This window comes from Podarcis filfolensis (assembly GCF_964270895.1).
Source record: "Podarcis filfolensis genome assembly, chromosome: 13".
Lineage (NCBI taxonomy): Eukaryota > Metazoa > Chordata > Lepidosauria > Squamata > Lacertidae > Podarcis > Podarcis filfolensis.
In genome coordinates this window covers 28,082,757-28,110,002 of record NC_139615.1, presented here as the reverse complement: position 1 = coordinate 28,110,002, position 27,246 = coordinate 28,082,757, and the positions used below count along the sequence as shown (strand labels likewise).

The 27,246-nt window shown below is 46.9% G+C and overlaps 1 protein-coding gene across 1 annotated transcript in view; it reads right to left on the bottom strand.

Moving 5' to 3' along the window:
• THRA (thyroid hormone receptor alpha) overlaps positions 1 to 27,246 on the bottom strand; it is a 113,095-nt gene that overhangs the window by 5,500 nt on the left and 80,349 nt on the right. Inside the window, exons 3-7 of the mRNA XM_083583362.1 lie at positions 15,658 to 15,719; positions 9,893 to 9,993; positions 6,041 to 6,188; positions 5,432 to 5,637; positions 675 to 821 (exon numbers count right to left, since the gene is read on the bottom strand). Of these exons, the coding sequence (XP_083439488.1) occupies positions 675 to 821; positions 5,432 to 5,637; positions 6,041 to 6,188; positions 9,893 to 9,993; positions 15,658 to 15,719 (664 nt within the window). The remainder of the gene's footprint in view (positions 1 to 674; positions 822 to 5,431; positions 5,638 to 6,040; positions 6,189 to 9,892; positions 9,994 to 15,657; positions 15,720 to 27,246) is intronic.

Genomic DNA, 27,246 nt, shown 5'->3' with positions numbered 1-27,246 from the left:
CCTCTGAGAATGTTCATCATTTTGCAGCCATTAGTCACCCAATACATTACAGCTTCACAGCTATTTTTCCCTTTTAGGGTTTTTACCTTCGTTAAGTGATCCCAGCTAACCAGGAATCACATAGTGGCCACAATGGCATCATGATGCTACACAACCAATCTGGTTTTTCTAGATGCTCGGCTTACATTACAGAGACCAAATCAAGCTATTTTAGAGTACCTAGACTGGTCACTTAGGTGATCCTAGCTAATCAGGAAGCCCATTCCAAGTCAATGCATTCCGAACCAACACTCTTCCTTTTCATTTTGATTTATGAAAGGTTGCTAAAAGAACAGAGCACCTTCTGACACTGACAGAGGCGGTCATGAAAATTGTCTGTCACTTTTGGTTTGGGCCTACCCGTCATCAGCACCTCAGCCTGACTGGACAAATCGGTAACAAGCTTGCTTGCACCCCATCATACCTCTCTATCTGCCCCTTAATATTTCCTTCTGATGGCAAACCATGGAGATTATTATGGTGGGAGGAAGCAAGAAGCTAGCTCCACACCTGTGGCTTTCCCCTTACTAATCAGTGTAACAGGAAGACCTGTGATCTCCGCACGTTCAAGAGATTATCACCAAACTCCTTTCTCCCCAACCCTCTGATGGAATCTACCCACCCACCTCACTTACCTCTGAAAACATGGGCAGTTTTTTGGCAAAATCCACCACACGGGTGATGGCGGGGGTGATGATCTTCGTAAACTCACTGAACGCCTCCAAGTCCACTTTGTCCCCATCGGGCATGGAGGCCATAGGTGACTGACCGATATCTTCGGGCTGTGAGTGGGGCGAGAAGAGAGGCAGAATCATGACTCTGCAGAACAAAAGTTTGGGGCGAATCCACCTTCCAGTCTCAAAAATCTGATTCTACTTTTGCAACAGGAAGAACTACACGTTCTGAATCTTCTGTTGATGAGTGCTGCACGTGCAGCTTGCCGGGAACTAATGGGAAAAACACATTGAAACACGGCCTTCTTTTTAAGGCACATGGTACCATTAGGCAATTCCCTCTTGTTGAACTGTCCGTTCTTGTTCTGAAGGACGCACAACCCTGGCAACATAAAACTTTGCAAGGTAGACTTTAGCATATCAACAACATGGCACCCACAGGGTCCCCTGCCCTGCTGAAATTAGATTTGAAAGAAGCATTCTATTGCATCCTCTAGAACAGGCTGTAGTAGCGTGTGCTAGATTATGCTAGTACCCAGAAAAGTTTCTCTGGGTTACAAATCTGTCCGTCAACACGAAAAAGCTCACTGCTGTATCTCACACCAAAACCCACAGTTTCCCACCAAGTTGCTGCTTCATTTTCCAAGTGAATAACCTTGATGTCTCTCACTGAGTCAGTGCACATTTCACGTTGGGACTCTGTCAACAGTGCTGACAAGATATGGAGCAAGCCACAGCCTCATGTGTTCAAGGTAGGGAAGCTCCAGGATTTCATCCAGCTCTCATTTTTAAGTGATTCGCACTTCCAGGATGAGGAGGAGGATCAGAATGAAGCGATTTTTAAGGTTTCCGTGCTTCCCTAGATTTTGCAATGCAGTTCTTGGCTCAAAAGAAGTACCAAAACGCACCCAGAAATGATTATTTTGCAGCGAAACACATACAAGCTGTGTGTTTTGTGAAATGTGCATTCAAAAGTGAATTATAATACGGCTTTGTTTTCATTAATTTTTACGGGAAAGGAAGTTGCAAAAGGTTCATCAATTTCTAGTTTAAGCCAATCTCAAACTACTTTCCGGCATTGTTAAAGTTCAGTTTGGCTTCTCCTGCTTTGCAATCTGTTGTCTCTCTGCTGGGGGATGGGGGGACAGAGAAGAACTCCTCAAGTGGAAAATGGGGGTCTACGCTGGACAAAGACAAATTGTGTTCTGTCCCCATGAATATATTCCTGATATACCCTAGTCCATGCAAGTACAGTCATACCTCAGGTTACAGACACTTCAGGTTGCGTTTTTTCTGGTTACGGACCCACCAAAACCTGAAAGTACTGGAAAGGGTTACTTTTGGGTTTCGGCGGTCACGCATGCGCAGAAGACCAAATCGCAACCTGTGCGTGCGCAGATGCGCCGCTGCGGGTTGTGAACATGCATCCTGCACGGATCACGTTCGCAACCCGAACGTTCACTGTAAACGAAAAACACGCTCCACTTACTTGTATGGAGCGAGGGGGTAAAGAATGCAGTTGGGGAGGAGACAGAATTGCTCCTGAACCTTAAGCGCCCGTTGTCACAAGAGCCTGCAAGCGTCTTCCCCTTGAAGGATTCCTCCAATTATCCTCTAGGACACCTGAAGTTCTGCTGCCCCTGCTGAGTGCCCTGTGCTCCTTTCTGGAGCAAGGCACCCCTTCTGTTTTTAATGCAGGACATTAATCCTCGTTAAGGGCATGCTAGAGCCTGTGACCCACCCGTGTGGGAGATGGGGAAACCTTTATGGTGTGTGTTTTTTTAAAACCAGTAAAAATGGTGTATTGGAACCCACCACACTTCTCTCCTGTTCTTCCTTTGCAGAACTTAAACGAGGTTTGCAGTTTGTTTTCCCCGTTCCTTAAGAGAATACCTAAAACTGCACCTGTGTTGCTTTCAGACCATTGCCCAGCCTGAATTTCAAAACTGTAGCTTAATTTAGGAATGTGTTTGTCTGTCATTGCAAAGCTTAGGAGTGTGTGTGTTTGTGTGTGTGTTAATATTTTTATTGGTTTTCATTATAACAAGCATCTTATAACAATAAACGTTAAGAAATAAAAAATAAAAATTTGAACAACTGTACCGTTTTGCATAATGTTTGTACATTCAATTCAGTACCAAAATACTGTATGGGATTTTTCCAATTCCCTGACTTCCCTCTACCCTTGTGTGCGTTTGGTGGTGGGGAGAAGAAGGACTACGAGAGAGAAATGTTTCTCCAAGAGCCACCCTGCCTGCTGGCCTCTGATTTCCTTTCTCCCCCTCCCCTCAAGCCCCACTTCCCTTGACCTCTATGTCCTGACCTGCCCTGGCACTAGCTGACTGTGGCCAGAAGAGGGCACCCCACACCAGCAATCCCTACTCGTGTGAGGCAAGGGGGAAGGGAGGGGGCTGGGTTGGGGGGTTTCCGGCCCATCTGCCCTTGGAGGGAGCTGAGAGGTCACAGCTGTGTCCCTTTGCTCAATCACTTTAACCCTTCAAAGGTCCCTCTGTAGGGCCTGAATCATTTGCTAAAGCTGTGGGAGGAGGAGAAACCTTTATTTAATTAAAACTATTGAGATATTGGATTTTATTGCCATATGTTTTGACTTCCGAGCTTACTACCAGTGCTAAGTCTAAGCATGGGTTAGAATCTCACCACATTAAAAAAAAAAGGTCAAATTTAATGCATATGGCAGTCTGGAAAAGGAAACAGATACGTTTTGTTCAGAGTTTTAAATCCAATCAATTTCAATTAGAGGGTTTAGCACATGCCTACATATATCCTTCTGAAATAGAAGGGACTTCAAAACTGTTTATCGGAAATTTGGCGGGAGTGTGCACCACTGTGTATGGTTTTATACTACAGATATACAGTCGTACCTCAGAAGTCGAACAGAATCTGTTCCGGAAGTCCGTCCAACTTCTGAAACATCCGACTTCCAAAGTGCGGCTTCTGATTGGCTGCAGGAAGCTTCTGCAGCCAACTGGAAGCCGCAGAAGCCCTGCCGGACATTTGGCTTCCAAGAGAACGTTCATAAACCAGAACACTCACTTCCGGTTTTCGATCATTTGAGAGCCAAAATGTTCGACTCCCAAGGCATTTGGGAGCTGAGGTATGCCTGTATTTTGCACACGTATTTGTGTGTGTGTGTGTATGTGCATTGACCTGCTGAAGGGCAATAACCCTAGCCACCAAAAAATTAGCTCAAATACAGGCTATTAAACAATTTTTAAAGAGGTTTAAAAGTAAAAAATTTAAAATACAATTATTACTGCAATTCTGTACCCTCTTAGAAGATAGCCTCTTAGAAGGGGGGCTTATGTCTGAACAGACATGCCTAGGGTTGCACTGCAAAACTGCGTTTTAAACAAAAATAATAATCTGGGGTGATGAACTGGTACTTCATGGTAAAAATGCCACTGTCTGGCTCTTGTGGTCCTATTGAATGTTAATCAAAGTGTGGTTTTTAAAAAAGGAAGGGGAAGGTTATATGATACTCTGTGGCTGCAAGACAGCAAAATTCTGTTGTGAATAAGGTCTAGTTGAAATAATAATAATAATAATAATAATAATAATAATAATAGGGAGAGAAAAACCTGCTTCTCTGTCCTATTAATAGGAGACCACACCAGCATTCATTTATTTTTGTAAGTATGTAAGAAAAGGCCAGGATAGACCCTTCTTCCTGGCATGCTAGATCTCTATGCACGGGGATTTATTATTATTACTTTAGGTACGAAGGAGCGTGTAGCGTGTGTTCTTTATATTCTGCTGGAAGCTGCTCAGAATGGCTGGGGCAACCCAGCCAGATGGGTGGGGGTACAAGTTAATAACTAATAATAGTAATAGCAATAGTAATAGTAATAGTAATAATTGTTTAACCTGGAAGACTGCATAGAAGTTGGTGTTTTCTCCAGAACATCTTGACTTTGGTTATAGTGTTATGTCCAAACCCAGGCTTGCAAAGCTTGTGGTTTGTCTAGAGTGAGACAAACCATAAGCCTGGGTTCAGATGTAATACGAACTCAAACCATGGCTTGGTCCCAGTAGCATTGCAGCAGCATGACCAAAGCAGGGAAAGCTGCAGGGTTCCCTATGAAGCACAAAGCCACGGTTCAGCGGTATATGCAAAGTATGCCACTGTAGCAAATAACAAGCCGGGTAGAACATGAGCATACCTTGGGCCAGATGTGTACTTCCAGCTTGTGTTAAACCATTTGCGTAGCATAAAATTGTGCATTTGTTTCCACAGGATTAGGAAGACATGCAGGAGAAGTGGTCCGTATGCATGGCTAGCTCCCTAGGTAGTAACCATGCTACTTCCTGTTCTCTACAGAACCTAGCTTACGCATGGTAGAATAAGAACAAAACCCAAAGTAAAGGAAAGTGTTAAGCAAAGCTACGTGGACTTTGCATGCACACACAGACACGGAACCCAGCCCTGATGCAAAACAAGATATACCTGTTGTTATCTGCTCATTTGGCACCCTTTATTCTGCCAGATTTTCACAATGTCTGTGAGCGAGCACGCAAAGGTTGGGGGGAAGACATGGACGCTCAGAAACCGGGGAAGAAGAGCCAGGAAATGTTAATCCAAAAAGAAAGCAAGGAATAAGAAGAAGAGATTGTGTGGGATCCTGCACCAGATCAATTCTGACAAATACATGCAACCCCTGGTTAAGGCTCTGCTTGCCGCACCCGCCTCCACCATTTACCAGGAATTTCCGCTTCTGCTTCCAGTGGCTGCCTTGGGCGTTGGTGCTGCGGTGCGCCTCCGTGGCGATGTGGATCAGCTCCCACTCCTCCGTGGTTGGCTCCGGCCTGTGCTGAAGGGATTTCATCATCTCTTCCTTGCGCCGCCTCTCCCGGTTCTCTTCAATCAGCTTCCGCTTGGCTACCCTCTTGGAGTCATCCAGCACCACTAGGGGGCGCGAAGAATGGAGAGGCATGAGTGGGCAGTGGGGCCTCACACACAGCCAATCAGAACTCTGTGTGGCGCCCGTCGCATCCTGCAGCCCACTAACCAATGCGCTGAATGGCCTCACAAGAAGCCATCTGATTGGCCGGCTCCTGTGACAGCCTACGGAATTCTGAGGCCGCTTACTCCGGCCCGTGGGGTTCTCATGCCGCAACAATGGCCCCAATTACATTGGGATTAATAGATGGTCCCACACAACTCTATGTTGGAACAAGCAGCATGCCCCCTCCCTGCCCCCACATCCTTGGCTACATTTATTTCCGTGATGGGATCCCCGGTTGCAACCGCTCCCTCCCTCGTCTTCCCCAACCCTCGCATCCCTCCATAGCGGGCGCAACGCCCTTACAGTCCATGGCCATGCCAACGGCAATGCACTTCTTGAATCGGCAAAGCTGGCACTGGTTGCGGGTGATCTTGTCGATGACGCAGGAGGCATCGTACTTGCAGGAGTATGTCGGGTGCAGATTCTTCTGGATGGTCCGCCGGAAAAAGCCCTGCAGAGGGGAAGAGCAGAATCAGAACCAGGCAGTCCTGAGAAGGAAGGAGCGTCTTCCGTTTTCCAAGCCACCCACTCGGGTCTTGTTTTCTAACCAATGGGGTACAGCCCTATTGGCACTTCCAACGGGACTCCTGCCCATTCTAACCACCAACGCCAAGCGTATTAGGGCTTGCATCGCAGAAATACAAGTCCATCAGGCAAATGGGTGATTTTCTATTGCGGAAGTTGAGGTGGTGCGCTCCCATGTTCTAATCTAATCTGTGGTTCTAATCTACAAGTCCTGGGGCTGCCCCAAAGGCCTCCCATTCATCAACATGGGGCACAACTGACAAGGATGTTTTCCACCCCTATTGTGCTCTCATACTGCTCCCATTCATTTCTGTCTAGGTGTATGTTGGAGAACGTCTCAGCAGGTTGTGCCTCATGGGTTGGATCTGCTAGCTCTCTCTCTATACAGTGGTAGCTCGGGTTAAGTACTTCATTTGTTCTCGAGGTCCGTTCTTAACCTGAAACTGTTCTTAACCTGAGGTACCACTTTAGCTAATGGGGCCTCCTGCTGCCGCCGCGCCGCTGGAACACAATTTCTGTTCTCATCCTGAAGCAAAGTTCTTAACCTGAGGTACTATTTCTGGGTTAGCGGAGTCTGTAACCTGAAGCATATGTAACCTGAAGTGTATGTAACCCGAGGTACCACTGTACAACCTTTAACGGCGACTCAAAGCTGCCACTAGTTTTTCAACTTCTTTCAAAGCCAGGAGCACCCCATCTTGCACTCCGCCCTGCACCCAGGGCTGGCAATCTGCAGTAGTCAGTAGATTCTGGGGTAAGAATCAGGGGCAGCTCAAATCTCTGTTGTTTGAATGTTCCGCTTCAGGAACAGAGAGGTCTTGAGTTGTCTCTGCCTGCTTTTACTGCACATGCCTGCCTTTCCTTTTCTCTTTTTGTTTAGTTTTGTTGTCCTCTCTTTCTTTCCTCTCTCTCAAAGAAGAATGTGTGTGCGGGAGGGGGGGCAGGGGGACTGCTTCTGGCAAGAGACCCACTTTAGGTCAGGGCACAGCAGTTTGTTGGTCACGTTCCATCAATTGGAAACTATTGCACTCAACTGTTTTCCAGCTATTTCCTGTCTGCCTGGGTTCAATAGTGGAAGTGAGCTGGGGAGAAAGGATTTAAAGCAGCCGAGTTGAGAGGGAGGTTTTAACCCCGCCCTCCAATGAACACTCATTTGCACACTGGGAAACCCAGACAGATGGGTGGGGTATAAATAATAGAATTATTTATTATTATTATTATTAATTATTATTATTACATATAGGCATGTGGGAGTGATTTATTCATTTGCTAAACACACACTTACTGTACTTAAGTTTGGTCCTAAAATATGTCCTCCCTCATTAGGGGCCCAGCATGACTGGTTATCCAGCCATGCTGTTATATTAACGCCAGACTCTTCTACCCTGCCACTAGGGCCCTTTTAAGACCCCCACTCCCAGTGCCCAGTGACCTTAGATCACCCAGGAAGGCTCACCATGTGCCGAGAACATGAGAGGAGGGGGGCATTGGAATGAGGGGTGCCTCTTTGCAAACAGTACCCAGTGCCTAACTAAGTCATAATCAGCACCACAAAACTGACGTTAATACAGTGCAATAAAACAAATCTCTTGCCTGGGAAAACCACATGTTGCGCTGGGAAATCTCAAGATCAGCACTCAAAAGTAATGCCTGGAAGTCAATACTACAGAAGAAACAGTACTCTCCCGCTCGCTCGCTCTCTTTTTTTGGCACAACCTCCTTTAATTTCTCAGCGTGGATTCTATTTTCCCGTTCTCTTTGCTGTTTCCTTCCTCCATATGCTGCTCCTTTTCTCACAAGTTATTTTGCCAACTGGAGTTGACACTCCCACAAGGTACATACAGCAAAGTGGCCACCTCAGTTCATAGGTTTTAGACACCATTAAGGGCAGCTGAGCGAGACGTCCACATATTTCATTAAATTAAGCTACACTCGTAACCTGGATTTCTTCCAACGAGCTCAAGCTAGCAAGCATGACTCTCCCCTACATAGACACATATGTTGTCTTCTCACCAACCAATGGTGAGGTGGATCAGGCTGAGAGGGTATGACTAATCCAATGTCACCCATTGGGCACTGTGGATTGGGAAGAGGGGGAGACATTGAGCCGGTGTCTTCACAGACCTAGCACAGCACACTAACCACGACACCACACTGGTTTTACACAGGATCTGACCCTTGAGGTACACAATCCACTAGAAAGTTCTGCTGTACAAAAAACAAAATAAATGGCAGCATTCTTGCCCACCGCAATGAGGCTTGCGCAAAAGGATGCCATGGTGAGTTGCATTTATGGAATGTGGGGTGCCATTTGAATTTTCCCAAAACTGCTGGGTTGTTCTTAACCAGGCCCCTTGGGCTCATTCTCCCATCTCCCTGCCTTTGATTAATCTGAGCACTCTGCCTGCAGCAACAACCCTCTCTGTTCTGTCAAGGTCCTCTCCTCCAGTAAAGTCCTTCCTGATCCACTCCTCAGGCACATCTCACCTGTCCCTCAAGGGCCTTTTAATTCTACTCTACCCCATCCCCACTTATTTTGTGAATCCATGCTCTCTACTTCCAAATCTTCTAGTTTTGTCCACCTAATACAGTGGTACCTCGGAAGTCGAATGGAATCTGTTCCGGAAGTCTGTTCGACTTCCAAAACATTCAGAAACCAAGGCACAGCTTCTGATTGGCTGCAGGAAGCTCCTGCAGCCAATCGGAAGTCGCATCAGACATTCGCGTTCCAAAGAACGTTTGCAAACCAGAACACTCACTTCCGGGTTTGCGGCATTTGGGAGCCAAAACATTCGACTCGCAAAGCGTTCGGGATCCAAGGTACGACTGCACTGACTTGCAGACACTTTGGGCAGAAAAGTTTATCACGACTGTGTCCTATGCAGCCCCAAGCATTCTAGTGACATACGGTCATTACTGTGGTGTGGTGGCAGCTAGGTAGTTGGCCCTAGACCTAGGAGATGCGGGTTCAAACACCTACACATCTATAAAATGCACAGGGCAAAAATCATTACCTGCCAGCCTAATCTGGTGAGGAGAAAGCTGGGAAACCCCACACAGGCCCCACTCCAAGTCCCTTGGAGAAAGAGCACAACAGAGGCGGTGAAAAGAATCCTGGGGGAGGGTGATGGCAGTGGGGGAGGCTGACAGATCAGTAAGGTAAATGTGGAACAGAAGAATAGTCAACAAATTAAGAAATGTAACCAGAAACCACGGAAAATATTAATTTGTCTAGCTCCCATCACTGTAAAAATCTGGCTTTATCCATTCCACACTGCAGTTTGCCAAGACATATCAATTCCTTTTTCACTCTCTAGTTTATCCTTCTATATATCTCAGTGAAGCTTGGCCCAGAAATTCTGAGCGACTGCTGCTCACACATTTGGCTCAAACCTTCCACACCCTTCCCCTGCCTCACTTAGCACCAGGCTCACCCACAGCCTTCCTCTGGCCCCTGCTGCGAAAAGGACCAAAATGCTTCCCATCAGTCGCAGCACCCAAAAAACCCAAGCCCTGGGCGGTGCCGTCCTTGGCAGCTGCCTGGGGTCATGCAGAGGCACCAAGTCAAAGGAGAGAATTCACCCTCTAGTGAGCCGCTCGGGCCAGATGGCCTTCCCATGTTTCCATTACCTTGCAGCCTTCACAGGTAATACATCGGTAGTGGTACCCCGTGGCTTTGTCTCCACATACAACGCACTGCTCATCTTTGTCCAAGTAGCTAGGGATGTACCCTGGAGGAGAAAACAAGAATGGAGAGATCAGGGCTGGAAGGGGGAATACAGAACTGGGACACACCAGACTTCAATGGGCCTGCCCACCCTTACTCTCTTTCACTGGTCATCATTACCTGTTGGCTAGACCCATATCACCTCTGAAACACAAAGGGGCCATATCACAATTTTACATCTTTAAAAGCAACACACTTTACTAGCCACTCGCAGTTCTCAAAGTCGCCTCCCTTTTAGAAACACAAGCAACACAACCAAGCTGCAAAAAACCACAGGGTTAACACACTACAAGCCCTTCCAGATGGGTGTTGCCGGTGTATTCTGCAACGTGGTTTTGGCACAGTAACACTGCTTTAGTGGCAAATTTATTCTGCTTTATTAATGGTCCTGTGATGCTTCCCCCATGCTACCACATTACAGTAGTACTTTGGTTCTCAAATGCCTTGGTACTCAAAACAACTTGGAACCCAAACATTGCAAACCCAGAAGTAAGTGTTGCGGTTTGTGAACTTTTTTCAGAAGTAGAACATGCTCCGTTTTGAGTGCCACACTTCTGTTTTGAGTGTAATGCTGAGGTCTGTCTGTTTTTGTTATCTATTTTGCATTTTTGTGGCTCTTTCGTTTTTGTGACTGTGTGGAACCCAGTTCAGCTACTGATTGATTGATTGATTGATTGACTGATTATGTGACTGCTTTCATTGCTTCCATTTTATGGATCGATAGTCTCATTAGATAGTAAATTCATGTCAAATTGCCGTTTTAGAGGTAGTTTTTAAAAGTCTGGAACGGATTAATCCATTTTGCATTACTTTCTATGGGAAAGCATGCCTCGGTTTTGGAACGCTTTGGTTTTGGAACCGACTTCCGGAACGGATTAAATTTGAGAACCAAGGTACCACTGTATTGCTGTCTGGAGGTCTCTCTCTCCATTCCATCTGTGAAGTGTGAAGGTGCTGGACTGGTGTCTGGAAGTGGTGAAGGGCTGGGTGGGGGCTAATAAAGATGGAGATGCTGTGAGCGGATGGCTTCTGTATCCGGGAATTAGGTGTATGACCTATCCTGGGAGGCATGGCTTTCCCCCTGAAGGAACAGGTTCATAGTCTGGGATCACTCCTGGATTCCAACTTGTCATTGGAGCCACTTAGGCAAGGGGAGCTTATGCCCAGCTTAGGCTGGTTGACCAGCTGCAGCCATTCCTGGGGCTGGGTCAGCCTGGCCTTCAGTGATCCATGCTGTAGTGACCTCCCAGTTAGACCACTGTTAAGAGGGAGGGAAGCACAGGTGGAGTGAATGAGGATCAGAGAGCAGGGACAGAGCTGGAGAGTGAGAAAGCTGGTGACTGTATATGTGGAGCATATATGGAGCAAGGAAGGCCAGAGAGAGGCTTTGCTGGCGAGCCCCGTTTCATGTTTCAGCAGTCAGGGATCATTCCTGAAGCCCTTACAACTTCCTCCCAAACCCTTTCCGACTAGGTCTTCTGGAAAGGGCATTCTGGAAATCTGAGCATATGCTCAGAGCTACTCTTCTCTTTATGAATGCTAACTTGTACCAGGTCAACCTGGTTTCAAATCTACCTGCAGCCACATCAAGCTCACTGGGCGAAACTTGGGCTGCTTGCTTTGACTTTCCTACAATGAAGGGTTGTTATGAACATAAAGTCGGACAACACCACATATGACCTTTGGGGGGGGCGAAATGGCAGGATACAAGTATTTGCCCCAACTTTAATTTGTAAGCTGCCTTATATCTGACTTGGCTTTGCTTCGCTGGCAAAACATGAAGACTGCAGGCCTCCTTTGCGGTCCACCCCTCACAGCACAGGCACCCCAAGGCCTGAATGGCTCTCAAGATCCCCTCTGACCCCACATTCCAGGAGGGAGGGGGCAATGGCAAGGCCTGTCCTTGCCTGCTCCCCCCACTTCCAGGCTTCGTTAGTCTTTCTGAAAGGCTATTTAAAGTACCGCTAACGAGGGCGGCTTTCATGCAGAAAACACAACAGCCATGTACGTCCACAAAAAGGCTCTTTATCTCTGGGCTTGTGGGGGGTTGTTGAAGGGGAAGGAAGCAGCCTGCGACCCCCCCCCTTCCAATTATCTCCTGCCACCACCACCCCCAACTCACGTAACCTTGCTTACCCTCCAGGGCCCTCATCAGCCCTGATAATGAAGGTGCCCCCTCTGCCCCCTTCCAGGAAAAGGAGCTGTGTTCTCTCGTTCACCCCCTGCCCTCACAATGTCCTATTGTCTAGGGTTGTGGCAAGGGTCACCTCCACATGACCCTAGGATGACCCAGCCATGACGGAAAAGGGGACGTGCCCCCCTTGCGGCATTGGTATGCCTGTGTGGAGGGGGATAAAGCCTAGGTCTCAGCTGCCTTAAAGCAGTGGCATGTTGCTTAGATATTTGCAGCATCCGAGACTGGATGGAAGGAGCGAGAGATCCAAATAAATAAATAAACAAAACATGCAAAATTCAGGCCACCTTCTCGGCCTGCTTGGCCCACAATCCCTTACCCCTCCCCAAAGCCTCTTTTGCCTGCACATTCCCATTTCCTGCCAACAAATGCTCACGTTCAACTTGGCCCTTCTGTTTCGTTGGCCTTTTCCAATTTATAGAATTCATGGCCGATTTATAGAATTTATAAAGAATTATATGATGTGTGTGTGAGAGTGAGTGCCAAGAGCATCTGGGAGCAAACATGAAAGATGTGATTTTCTTTAAAATCTCCCATTGCATATGCTTGGGGGTTCTGATGTATATATATCAGTATATAAACGACACATGCATGTTACGGATGTGCCGCATGTTCACTGTGAGAAACACCAGTGATTGTGTTTGGTGAGTGGAGTTTGGAGCTTTCTCTCAAAAGATAAACAGGATAAGAGTTGGCCGAGGGCCAATTCTGACACGACGTTTTCCATACAGCCACACATACTTGTGCACTTTTGTGCACACACGACAAATTTACACATGGTTTCCCTACACCAGTATAGATCCCTGCTGGGGAAAGTATCATGCCGCAAATTGGCCCTTATAGTTTAGGAGCCAGAAGGTCCCTCAAACCCTGTGTGATTTTCCAGATGGAGGCAATGGGATGAGGATGTGAGAGAAGAAAGACAAGGTCTTAAACTCATCTGGAATACAGCTGTTAGCAACATGAAAGCATGATGGCTTTTGGTGCTGGGGGGAGGGGGCAGGAGGGAAGACGAGAAGCCCTCCCCTCTCCTTTGCCAGCAAGACAGCTAGCATCTGGGTAGGAAGAGAAAGCTCCGAGTTCTGCTGTGACGCTTTCCCCCCTCCCCAAGAGACCACACAATTTGCAGCCATGTTAGACCGATTCCCATTTCCACGTTTGAGACTGAAAAATCAGCTTCCATAAGATGAAAAACGGACTGTGAAAAGGTATCCCATTTACAGCCACCGAACAGGGAATCCTCTTTAGCGTGGCATATTAATGGACTTCCCACAGGCATGTTACGATCTAATGTGTGCCACAGAAGATAAACTAGTATGCATGGCCCTTGCAAATGAGACACTGCATGCCATATGTGACTGCCACCCACATCACACATTACATCATGCATTTAATATGAGAAGGAGGATTTATATTTTTATTTTACCATGAGAACCTGTGTCCTTCATGGGTCACAGAAGGAACTGCCTTCCCTTGGAACAGAGGGCATGGACCCAGCCCCTTACAATGACTCTTCTAAGGAAAGGGATGTCTTTGCCCTTTAGAGCAGGCCGGAAGGAGCAGCACAACCCTCCCACACAACCCACAAACAGCAAAAGGAAAATAGTAATGCTGGACGTACTGCAAACAGTGAAGCTTCCATTGGAACAGACCTATTCAAGACGGGAGAGGACAGAATAGGAACACATGGGGAAGCTGAACACAGGACCCTCCCTGGAGATCACAGAAGCTGAACCTGGAGAACCTTCTGCTCTGGCACTGAACTAGGGCACTTCCACAATGACAGCAGCGGAACAGCAGTGAATCACACACAGCAAGCGGTTAGAAAAGCTGGATCTGCACAGGATGTGTCAGGCCTAATGAGCACAGTAACTCTTTTTTGGTAGGTCTTGCCCCTGTGAAGCATTTGGGGAGACTGAAGGCCCCTGCCTTTCCACAGCTGCCTAAGTCCCCTCCTCTCCAGGGTTTCCCCCTTGGACCTGCTACGTAAAATCGCGACCCTGGCCTCCCTCTCTCTCTCTCCCTCGTAGCATCTTGCTCCTTTCGTTGTAAAATGAGCTACTGCATGTCTTCTAAATGGAGATCTTTATCCTAGTTGGTATCTGCATGAGATTTGAACTGATTCTACACATGTGCTATTGTTGCTTTGTGTGTGTGTGTGTGCACTCTACAAATAAAATTGTTATTGCTCTTATTAAATTTATATACAGCCCTTCATCAAGGGACCACAGGGCAGTCTACAACATAAATAAATAAATAAATAAATAAATCCTTTTCTCATACAACAATATGAGAAAAGGTTTTATTTAATTAAAATGATTGTTATATGCGCAATTGTTTTTATTCATGTAACCACTTAATAAACTTTTTAAATTATATTGTACGTGGCTTTGTGAATGCCTCATGGGAACCGATTCATAAAATACGGCAGTAATAATAATAATTATAATAATAGCAAAAGTAATAACAGTAGCCATAATAATAGCAATACAACCACTACTGCTGTTTTTCGGGGGAGAAACCTCAGGTATTATTAAAGTGAGAACTTTGAAGAACTGAAGGTTTTAACGGGAGATGGGAATCAAAATGATTTGATTTGGAATGTGTATCTGTGTGGGGAGAGGGTGGCTGACTTGAGCAGGTGGCAGACCAATGGGGAGCATTCGATCCTAAGAAGCAAATATCCGGCTGAGTACTCTCATTCACAAACCCGCACATCACTGCGCCTTTGCCCCATGACCCATTGTGGCCTCACCTCTTGCACCCCCCAGCCCTTTAGTGGTTTATCTTCCGGCTGCAGACTCTGCCGTTTGAGAACCGATATCCTGAGCTGCCCCGTGACCTCCTTCTCTGGGCCAGTAGAAAACATCAAAAGGACTTCAATGGGTTCAAGGACAGAGTTGGATAAATTTCGGGAGGATATCCTGTTATTTATATTCTGGAGTCTCGGGGCATCGCTTGTTTGCATCAATGAAGGCTCCCCACCCCTCCTGCCTTTATTTCTCTTTTCCCCTCTAATATGTATTTTTTTCTGGGGCATCAAGAGAAGGTTTTGCTACAACTTTATAGAGAGAAACCATCGTGTGGAACTAAAAGTCACATACCACTAGAAATATTTCTGAGGGATTTTGATGCATAGATTGCTGTAGCATCAAGGCTTAAATAGTAGTTTGATTGGAGGCAGGGGTGCCAGAAAGAGACTAATCTGTCAGCTCAAACTGCCTCAAATACATATCTGCATATTCCCTGGCTCTGAACTTTGTGGCTTGGCTCGCTTGCTCGAGTCATTTGGGAGGCATTTGGCTTCGCAAGCCTGTGGCTGTGGAAGGCCTGGTCTCTGCTCACTGTGGCCCACTTTGTTCTTGATTATTCTTGATTAAGCAGAGCGATCAGGGATGCAAGCGAGGTGCTGGTGGGAGCTGGACAAATAGCTAGGATTCTACCAATTTAAACAGCCTGAAAAGGGTGGCTTACCTGACATACTGCTTTTCACCGAACATTGGCTGCTTTTTCTTTTACGTTTCCCATCCGGCCACCTGCGGAGAAGAAAGAAGGGGAGAGGAGATTTAAAACAAAACAGAACTGTGGATTCATCAGGAGAAGGGCAGCCTAGCGTGGCCCTTCACCTGCCACAGCCTTGTAGCATTTTATCCAAATCTGCAGCCCACTTCCCTTAAAAAGCTTTCCCAAGCGCCACACACAACTTTACCCTCTCGCTTTATACAGCTCCAGTTCCATCATCCCACACCTCTTAAAGAACCCAGGAGGCGAGGAGAGCAGTACAAGTGGTCTCACTTTATGTTATCTGAGAGCAGCAGAAGTGATAAGCGGGTTGGGAAGAAGGTTCCCCATGCACACAAACACATACGCACACACATATGCAGATGTAGAGACATAGCTAGCCCCTTCTTGACCTGAGATTCCCATGCTCTCCTTTGCCTCGGCCTTTGGAGCACGCTCACCCCAGAGCCGGCATGACTCTGCAGCAGGAGGTCAAAAGCGAGAAGCCAAACCACCACCAGCAACTCAGCCTACCAGCGTTTGGAACTCCCATTGTTCTAGGCACATGTTGCAATAGAGAATTTCATTAGCGCAAGCCGTTTCTGAGCTCTGGGTGCACTACTGCACCTAAGATTTCAGATCAAAACTGCATAGTTGAAGGAAAGGAGGACCTTTTTCCGCCTCCCCACTTCCAGCTACAGTCGTACCTTGGTTGTCAAACTTAATCAGTTCCGGGAGTCCGTTCGACAACTAAGGCTGCAGAAGCCGTGTTGGATGTTCGGCTTCCGAAAGATGTTCACAAACCGGGACACTCACTTCCGGGTTTCCGGCGTTTGGGAGCCAAAACATTCGAGTGCCAAGGCGTTTGAGAACCAAGGTATGACTGTACTCTGTGAAGACTGGAGTAGAGACCCTCTTATGAATATTAGGGGGGTGGGAAGGACTAGAGCATGTGAAAAATGAACATAGTATTTTAGCTGCAGTTCATTCATTTTCAACTTTGTATTCTCGCTATAAAAAAGTGCGTAGACATTCCATTGTTGCACCCATAACCCAGGTTTAAGGTGCCATTTAGCTCCAAGCTTTTATATCTCAGTTTCTAACACTGCAGCCCATGCCAACCCATGTTTGTCATGCTCAGTAAAACAACATTCCAAAAAAACACCTAACCCACCTAGTGAGCTTCACAGCAAAACAGGGAATTGAACTCTCTAGTGTTAAGTCCAACAATAACTACTATGGCTGAGCACACACCATACATTTAAAGCACATTCTCTCCCCCCTCAAAAATCCTGGGAATTTTGTTAAGGGAGTTGTAGCTGCGAGGGGTAAACTACAATTCCTGGGATTTTGGGATGGGAATGCATCCTTGCCCTTGACCTCCAGAAAGGAAAGTAAGAGGGAAAAGATGTGAAGGCAATTCAGTTTGCAGCCGAATTGTAGATGCTATGTGGAAACAGGGAGAAGAAGAAAGAGCTTAGTAGTACAGTGGTACCTTGGGTTAAGTACTTAATTCGTTCCAGAGGTCCGTTCTTAACCTGAAACTGTTCTTAACTTGAAGCACCACTTTAGCTAATGGGGCCTCCTGCTGCTGCCACGCCACCGGAGCTCGATTTCTGTTCTCATCCTGAAGCAAAGTTCTTAACCTGAAGCACCATTTCTGGGTTAGTGGAGTCTGTAACCTGAAGAGTATGTAACCTGAAGCGTATGTAACCTGAGGTACCACTGTACAGGGAATGCCTGCCTTCACAAGCTCCCAATTCAGCCGCCATTAGGAGCAGCAGATTTGGGGAAGGAGTAATGAGGGACATTATGCATCTTCAATTTGCTTTTGTCAAGAGTACACACATTAAAATCTAGGTGACTGTTATCACAGAATGCTCATTTTTAATGAAAAGCTGACTTAACTCATAAGCGGTCCCAACCACAAAACTCCTTGTTACCCATAATGCAATATAAGGCAATCCAAACTTTTCAAAAACATCTCCTATCCAAATGTAAGAAACTAACCGAGTTCTAAAGTTGAGCAAGTGCTTTGTGAACAAAAGCCAACCTTCTGAGAATCTAATTTTTCCTCCCTCCTCCTCCTCCTCCTTTTAAACTATGCAAGAAAAATACTCCAGACTCTTGCTGAAAAATTAAATCTTGCAGAAAAGATTATTTGAAGTAAGTTAAGTATTGGAAATCACTGATGATCGTTCCAATTTCCAAAGTGTTGAGGTAAGTATTGGGCATAGCCGAAGTGGAAAAATTGACCTTCTATCTCTATCTATATGCATAGCTGACTGCCTTCTTACAACCCATTAAGATTCTGGTAAAAGTGGAAACAGTTTATAAATAACTGGAATATGTATTCTTAAAACATTCCTTTGGAATGACACATTTATTTAATTATTTTGCTCCAGTTATTTATTAGTCGCTTTTCACGGCCAAGTCTATACATTCGCAATTTTTATAATTGAAAGCAACACCGCACTGATTTTGGGAACAAGAGACTGGTGGCAATCAGGAAGCTGGTGTGGTTTGTACTTTCAACAAGATTTCTGAACTGAAAAGGCTTAGTTGAAGCTGCAGGGTGGCTATATTTGTATCTGATGTCATTTCCCTTTTCACTTCTCCTCCCTGCCCCTGACTGAACACTGCAGCAGATGTTGCATGGCTGGTTTCATTTATGCATATTTCCCGGTGCAAAAGCCAGTGAGCGAAATTGCCAAGTAAGCTCCTAGCCAACCACCCACGGGTGGACGACCAAAACTACACAATTCTATGATTCTAAGGTAAAGGTAAAGGGACCCCTGACCATCAGATCGAGTCATGACTGACTCTGGGGTTGCGGCGCTCATCCCGCTTTATTGGCCAAGGGAGCCGGCATACAGCTTCCGGGTCATGTGGCCAGCATGACCAAGCCGCTTCTGGCGAACCAGAGCAGCGCACGGAAACGCCATTTACCTTCCCGCCGGAGTGGTACCTATTTATCTACTTGCACTTTGATGTGCTTTCGAACTGCTAGGTTGGCAGGAGCAGGGACCGAGCAACGGGAGCTCACCACGTCACGGGGATTCGAATCGCCAACCTTCTGATCGGCAAGTCCTAGGCTTTGTGGTTTAACCCACAGCACTACGCCCATCTAATTCAGTAAGGTCTACACTGACTGGCAGCAGCAGTGGCTCTCCAGGGTACCTGCCAGCCCTTCCTGTAGATGCAGAGGATTGAACCTAGAACCTTATGCATGCAAATCAGCCGCGCAACCAATGAGCTGTAGCTCTTCTCAATTTCCCAACGAGGTATATGGAGGCACACAGTGGTGATCGGTTTTCTGGTTTTTTTTAAACCAGCTTAACCCCCAAAACAGCGTTAGGATTAACTGCAAACTTAATAATCTCACTCTTCCCCACCCCCCAATTTCAAGCGGATTGGGAAAGGGAGGAAACTGCAATTCAAGAGGAAAATGCTACACAGATTAGGCAGTGAAGGCAAATGAATGCTATCGGGAGATCACAACTCAAATGTGGGAGGGTTGATTAATAGGAAGGAGTTCAAGATTCATGCATTTAAAAAAATAATAATGAAACACACACCAATGTCATCCTGTGAACAGGATTTGCTCTAATTCACACGTAGAGCATCTAGCATTGAGGCACTTTTAAAAATAGTAAATAAACAGCAATAATTTGGGTGGGTGTGTGTGTGTTAAAACTTGTATGGTATTCCATCAGCTGTCACCCACTGCCCCAATTTTGTAGGGACTGACGTCTCAGCAGCCTATATTATTTATATATAGATAGATTTTAAAGAGGAGGTTTTTAAAAATCTTTGCAATGTGTTTAAAGGACACCCTTCGTTTTAAATAATCGTAAACCTGCTCCCAAACCAACGAAGAAGGGGAAATCTGTGTGCATGAAAGTGTCTCCCCGCCCCCCCCCGCCCCCAGCTTTTCCTTCCAAATTAAATTCAAAAGACAAAATGTCCTTTTTGGCCTAGATTAAAAAACAACAACAAAAGATGACCTCAGTGGCAGCTCACCCAATCGGCCGCCAGTCACTGCAGCCTTATTTGCATGCCGATACCCCATTGGCAGCAGCGGCACGAGTGGAATGCAGAAGGTGGAGCCAAGAAGACACACATTTTTGCAAATGTATAGTACTGAAATACAGAAACTAATAGCACCACCCTATTGGCAAGAGACGTTTGGAAGATTGCTTAGGAAAGGAAATGTTTGAACGGATTTTTAAAAGGCTGCAATGATTGGCTTACATGGGCCTCCTTGGGCAAAAGGTGCCAGGGCTGTGGGGTCTCTTACCCAAAGAAACCCACCTGAGCCCAATCTTGCAGCCTTCTTAAAATCAGTAAAATAATTCCTTTCCTAAGCAAGTGTGGTGATGTCACCCCTTTAAGCCTAGTTTATGGGAATAGGTTAGAACCTCAGAAATAATGAGCTTGACAGCTTCTTGTTGCTTTGCTCAACCTACTGAGATTTAAATGTAAGCGTTTATGTTAATTAGCTGGATGAGTTAGTGTTTGTTGTTTTCTTACCTGCTGAGCTCTTTTAATCTGTGTAATTCTTTGGTGTTTTCCTGTCTTGTAGAGTTTTGTTTTCGTAAAAGTCTGTGTACGATTTTATGAAATTTGGCCTAGTCTGAGTTCCCGAACCCTTTAATTTTGACCATGCTTTTCAGAGCAAGGGCCACCCAACACAGCAAGTTTCAAAATGACTTTTGCAAATAGGTTGGTTTTAAAGCAAGGGGAAGGGGAGAGGAGGAATCAGGGAAACTATTATACAGTGGTACCTCGGATTACATACGCTTCAGGTTACATACGCTTCAGGTTACAGACTCCGCTAACCCAGAAATAGTGCTTCAGGTTAAGAACTTTGCTTCAGGATGAGAACTGAAATCATGCTCCGACAGTGCGGGAGCAGCGGGAGCCCCCATTAGCTAAAGTGGTGCTTCAGGTTAAGAACAGTTTCAGGTTAAGAACGGACCTCCAGAACGAATTAAGTACTTAACCCAAGGTACCACTGTACGAAGAACTGCAACAAAATGTTGTGGCATGGAATGTTCCTGTTAGCTATTCCAGTCAGTCATCAATGCTCTCCTCTGTGATGAAACTCCACCCCATCCTCTTTGTACCCAGTTATCCATCTCCCCTCAATAGACAATCAATGTTCCATGATCAATGAGCGTTGCGCAGTCCTCACTAGGCTGTTTTGGGTTTCCTCCCTCCCCCCAGCTTTTTTACCTAAGGATATTATTATTATTATTATTATTATTATTATTATTACTGCAGCTTCCATGTCCCCCTAAGTCTGCTGACACCCCTTTTGTGCATGGGTGCTGTTGTTTTGTTACAAACAGCACTCACACCCTGATCATCAGAAAAAGAGGGAAAGATGTAGTGGCAGCCAGAAGGCCCTTCACTGTGAGGCAGGAATGCCATCATTTTGTTCTGCTAGGCTTCCTGTGCCTTTGGTTTAGTCCTGCACCTGTGCTTGGGTGCTTCAGGCAGCAGACTGAGACTGACAGGACTCAGTTCCTACCCATACAAAAGCCATTCCCTCAGAGAACTAGATTTCAGGGAGAAGGGCTTTAATCTACCCTCCCCTCCAAACACACACACTAGTTTGTTTGGGTGAAAGCTTCACAATATGAGCCCTCACCTACAGTCCCAAGCGATAAAAGCTCTTGCCGCTGCAGAGAGAACTAGTCCTTTTGAACAGCTGCTCTGATACACATTTCCTTTTGGAGGCTTCCCCCCCCCCCCCAGCCAACAGAGGGCTTAAATGCTTGAATCACACCAACAGGAAACACGGGGGGGGGGGGGGAGAGAGAGAGAGAAATGATTTAAGTGTCGTTTGGGGAAAGGACCCAACAATAACACAAGCCGGGGCGGTGCGTACGTGCAGCCTTTGAACAAACACAACACATCAGCATGTACACAATGCAGGCTTCTAAAAAAAGACCGTCAACAGTGACTACAGAAGGGGGGGGAGGGGAGTGAGAGGGGTTGGGTAGGCAAGGCTGGTACTACCAGTTTGTCTTGTCCACCTCCTCCTCTCTTCCCCCCCCCCCGCACCCCACAGGCGACTGCAAAAGCTCCCCAACAGGATGTCCTCTTGTCCACGTAAGGCTTGTAGGCACGGCTTGTACCAGGAGTTCCTGGGACCAGCGCCAGACTGTGCTCTGCTGTTCCTCCGCAGGGGCTGTGCATGAGGAGGCTTGGCTCCCGGCCAGCAAGGCCGGCTCGGCACCTGAGGACAGTGTGTGCCCGGCAGCGAGACACGGGAGGCACGGAGGTGCCCCCTCTCGGCACCTGGGATTCCCTGGGCGTGCAAGAAGGTGGGGAGAAGGTGGAGCAGGGGACGGAATCAAAATGTTCTCGCTCTGGGCTCCAGGTACTTGGCAGGGCAAGGAGTCCATAGGTGACGCCTCTTCTGCAGACCCCGAAGGAGGCGGCCACGCGGCTGCACCACACATTTCAAAGTGCTCCAATGCCATTATAACAGTAATGGCTTTGCCCGCTTCAAGATTTCTGGAATCTGTACTTTAAGGACCTCCTCTCTGCCCTGTATATTTTGGGGAGCCCAGCTTACGTTGCTTCAGACTGTTTTTTATATTGCATTGTCATGTTTTCAAACCTTTTATTGACATATGGACAAAATTTTGAAAGGTTCAATACAATAAAAACCAGCAAAATCTGCCCCGAACAATTAAAACACTGTTGTGTAACGTTCACGAGTCCTCGTTGCGTGTTGGAGAAACTTGGCAGCTATCTCCAGCTTACCCCCCATCCAGGGTAAACATTAGGAAGGCTATTCGTTTGGCCGTTGCAATGTTGCGTTTTAATGCTGTTGTCTGCCCTGGGGCCTTGGGGGAAGGGTAATAAATTTAATACAATGATGGGAATGATAATAACAGCAGTTCTCAGCACCCTTGATAGACTACAGTTCCCAGGACTCCTTGGGGGAAGCCTTTAAGGAAATTTAAATACACTAAGTAAGTAAATAAATTCATGCAGCAAAAAAGTATGCATGTGCAGATAGACGGCAAAAAGTTAACCAATAAACCCACATTAATTTTGAGCAAAATACGGCAAATTAAATAGCCAATACATCCATGCTATGGACCCGAGGAGAACGTGCCTCTCAAGTATGTGTGTTGGGAAGTGACTTCTTTTCTACGTGGCTAAGCCTCCTCCCCTGTACAGAATGTATAACCAGTGAATCAGCTGTCCCTCCTGTTTTCTACGGAGCTAGATAGAGAACCCAAGAGTCCTGGCCCTTGCTCCTCCAACCGCTGTAGCTGACAATCACTCTCTCACAGTCAACAGGGCATGAACAGGCAAGTACAGAGTACTTTCAAAACATTTTGGAATTTCTGGTTAACACATGCTACCCCAACCCTTGCAAAAGTAAGGTTCTATCCCTCAATATATCTTCTACCGGCAGACCTTCCCATTGTTAATCATTTGTGGCACAGAACAGAAAAGGAGGAGCCACCCTGCAGAGTGCCATTCCCTCATCACCTGGAACAACCAGAGCCGTTCCAGCCTGCACAGGATCATTTTAGAAGCCAGGAATTCCAGGGAGGTTTCGGCTCCTGTAACCCTTGTTTAAGCATAGGCTAGCGCCTTGGTGTGAACAGGGATCAGGCGGATTTCCTGGTGAAGCATTAGTACCCTTCATCTTCAACACAAACACACAAAGAGAGAACAAATCCAATCCCCGATTTCCTAAACTCTCAGAGCCATGCAGATTTTTTGGGGGGTGTGTGTGTGAGAGATTTGCTGATTACACTAGGATGCAGCACTACCTCTTTGCAGCAGGTGGCAGTGCGGTCGCCGTCCATTGGCTCCACCCACAAGGAGGAGGGGGAGAGAAATGACCCTGTCAGCGTGATGGCTAGCAATCTTACACCATACCCCTTCAGACCCACACCCTAGACTTCACAATCATGAGGGCCAGGAACCTGATTTGCAACGAGGTCGGAGATTTTCAGGAAGTTGATTCCTGCAGCCAGCGACACATTTTTGCAGTCGTCTCAGCTCCCAAAGAATCGCAGCAGCATGCACAGCTAATCCAAAGACCAACCACATAAGCAACACGAGAAAAAGGCGGCAGAGGTCAGCCACACATACCTGGGCTCTGGTGAGCACATACTTTCTAAATGAGGTGTACGTGCACGTGAGCGAGAGAGCGGAAAAGTGGTTGCTCAAGGAGCGGGGTGACAAAACCATACCTTATCCGTCACAATCGTTCCTACCTCCCACATGAGACTAGGGAACAGAGGTCCTGCCCCATCTCTGTGGGGCAAGCAAAACCACAGAGCCGCTCAGTCACATTCTCCTTCCCATCCCAGGTGGAGGAGCTTCGCTATTTGCTTACGACAGGAGCGGCAAGCAAAGCCGTGAGAACAAACTTGCCTGCCCTGGGGCCCCGTGGCAAGAACAGAAGGTTGTGCCGGGGGCATGTCCTGTGGCAAGGGCCGTGCCCCAAGGCACACCCAGCTCCCAATCCGGGGCCAGGAGAGATCGGAGTCCGGGCATCCTTATGGGGCCCAATGAGGTTCTTCCTATGTGAACAAAGCACACCCCGAATACCGCACACACACAGTTTATCAAGACACATGGAGACGAGACGAGGCGCAGGAAAAACGCACTCCACCCCGCTTCACAAGATACCTTGAAAGCACATTCAAAATGCCTTTCTTCCCTCACAGAATTCTGGGCACTGTAGTCCACAGGGTTACAATTCCCAAAAACGCTGAGCAAACTACATTGCCCAGAATCCTTTGAGGGTGACAGAATGTGCTTCCATCTGTGTAAAGCAGGAGTGGATAATCTCAGGTACACAGGTCAAATGCAGGCCTCTCTATCTGGCCTGTGGGACTGTTCCCAGGCCACACACCTCCAATTGGCCCAACTCCACACCCTTGTTCAGGTCTTTCCCCTGTCTCTGACCTGCAATAATGCCTCTTGCTGGACTGGATGCAGAGGTGTCAATGTTGAAATGTCTGGCTTTTGTGTGGCTGGTCTGAAGCCTACTGTCCAGAGATAAGGGTTGCATACACACTATACCTTCGGAGCACATTCAAAGCACATTCCCTCCCCTCAAAGAATTCTGGGTGCTGTAGTTTTACCCTGCACAGCGTTACAATTCCCTTAAAGAACTACACTGCCCAGAATCCTTTGGAGTTGGGCACTGTGCTTTAAAGCTACGCATCCAGAGGCGGATTACTGGCTTCGATCGAAACCGTGCTTGGCCATTTACAACTTTGATGGCACATGCCCATACACAGTTGGCCTGCCAACCCCTTCCTTGCTGGGCTGGTGATTACATATCAATCTCAAACTCTCCTCTTAATCTCTGGTTGCTCTGTGCTGCAGCTGCAACCACGTCTGTCCCAAGTCCTGCCTACCATCCCACCTCCAATGCCCTTTACCCTTTGCTCTCTGAATGGGTTTGCCTGGGGTACATTATGGAGCAAGTCTGCCACCATGTGGCCAGGTGTGATCATCACACATGAACAACAGCATTTATTTTAATTTTTTGCCAAAGGGGTGTATGTACAGCGCAGAAAAGATAAGGGAGCTTTTACAGCCCGGACCCTAGCAGGATGACACTTCTCTCCTTGCAAAGGGAAGGCTGCCAAGCCTGCACTGCATAGGTCACAAACATGCAGAGTTTCCCCAGAACCGCATCGTGTCTGCCGCATCTAGACTTCCACACACAAAAGTGACCCTCCCGTAAAATGGCCGTAAGAAAGTGCATGAGGCAGGTAAAAAACAACCCCAAACAACCCCACCAGCACCTTTCCACACATCACCACCGCTGCTTGTGTAATGATACAAGTGCATGTACAGGTGCGAGTGTGTTGCGGCAGATGATCTTGCAACACAAAATCAGGATTACTGCCGGCAAAAAGGCAGAAGCATCTCAAAGGACTAGAAGTGATGTTTCCCCCCCTGGCGCTTGGCAGGAGCCAAATTTCCCAACCCTGGGGTGGGAAGGGAATGAAGAAGCTGTTTGAAGTATTGTTTGGACTGCAGATGCCTTTCGTGAGGTTTGCATTTCCTGGCATACACCTGTTAAGGAATCCTCTCTGCAGCTACCTACAAGGCCCTTTACCTGCAGCAAAATAATGATGTTAATGGCTAATAATAGTAACAAGCAAAATGCTTCGTATTTATGCAGCACTTACACAGGCATTTGGCTCAGTGACCTTACAACAATCCTGTAATGTAGGCCAGTGTTGTTATCACTGTGCTGCTGCAGATGGGAAGCTGAGGTTGATAAGGCCAGTGGCTTCCCATTGATGGGGCTGATTAGTTTATGGCAGAGTTAAAAACTGGAGACTTCCCAACTTACCCTCTTAGCTACTCTACAATGCCCTTTGCTTCGGGGTAGGGTGGGGGGGAGGGAAGCAGGGCAAGAGGAATCTATAATACTGTGGTCTGGGAATGATTCCACTACCTTCCCTAAAAATGAAATTGCCTTGTGGAGGATTCCATAAACAGGGTTTTATTTGAATCTGAGGCATTATGAAAGTTGGCATCAGGAAGGGATTTCCCTCCAGAACAAACTGACTTGCGACCCAGGGTGGTTTTCATATTTCTCCTCAGTTGCGGCTTGGCTTGCTTCCTTGAGAAATCTAAAGCTCTTTTTTACACTTCAGCCATCTTTTCTGCGGTGTGTAACTTCCCTCGCTGATGGCTCACTGTGGCTTTCAGGGGAACTGTGTGTGTGTGTATGCTTGGGAGGTGGGAGTTTGCACTCGCCAGCATGCCTTCCTAGCACCGGGGCTTGAACTGCATTGATGTGGTCTCCTTGCCACAAGGATCCTGCACATTCCTTGCTAGCCCCTAATCCCATACCTATGTAAACGCTACAACTGGAAAACTCAACATCTGCAAGGAAGCACCCCTGTGTGGTGTCACTTTTGAGTTTTTCCAAAACAGGCCCAGATTCACTTCTTCTCCACCCTTTATTTGCAGGGGTGGGGAGGGCAGAAGTGGGCCATTTGTTTTTCACCTGGTGCCTTCATTACGTAGGTTTCGACATATACTGAAAGCATCTCAAATTACCCTAGCTTTCGACACCCAATATATTTTAGTGCCCCCCTATTCTCTTGGCTGTAATTTATTTTAATGTTGTGCTTTTTAAACGATTACATCTCACCCTGGGAGCACGTGGTGAAGGGCAGGGTAAGAAATCTGAAAAATCATTAATAATAATAATAATAATAATAATAATAATAATAATGGTTTCAATGAAGTCCTTTTCAGCCTCCTATTTTCCTGCCTTGGCTTAGTTTACCCGCTGAGCCATTGCAGTGTGTTGGACATACCCTTCTCCTCTTGCAGTTCTGGCAGGCCTAGTGTCAGCCTCCAGCAGGGCAAGCAGCAAATATTTGAAGTCTGGGATTGGTAGCAAGCGGCTAGCAGGCTGCGTTCCCATCAAAAAGAGGGACGAAGGAGACGGGAACTGCCTAGCTAGTCCATTAGAGGGTGATGTTTGGAGGGCATCACAAAGTCCAGATGTGGGGCTGATTTGGGGTGCAGACACCC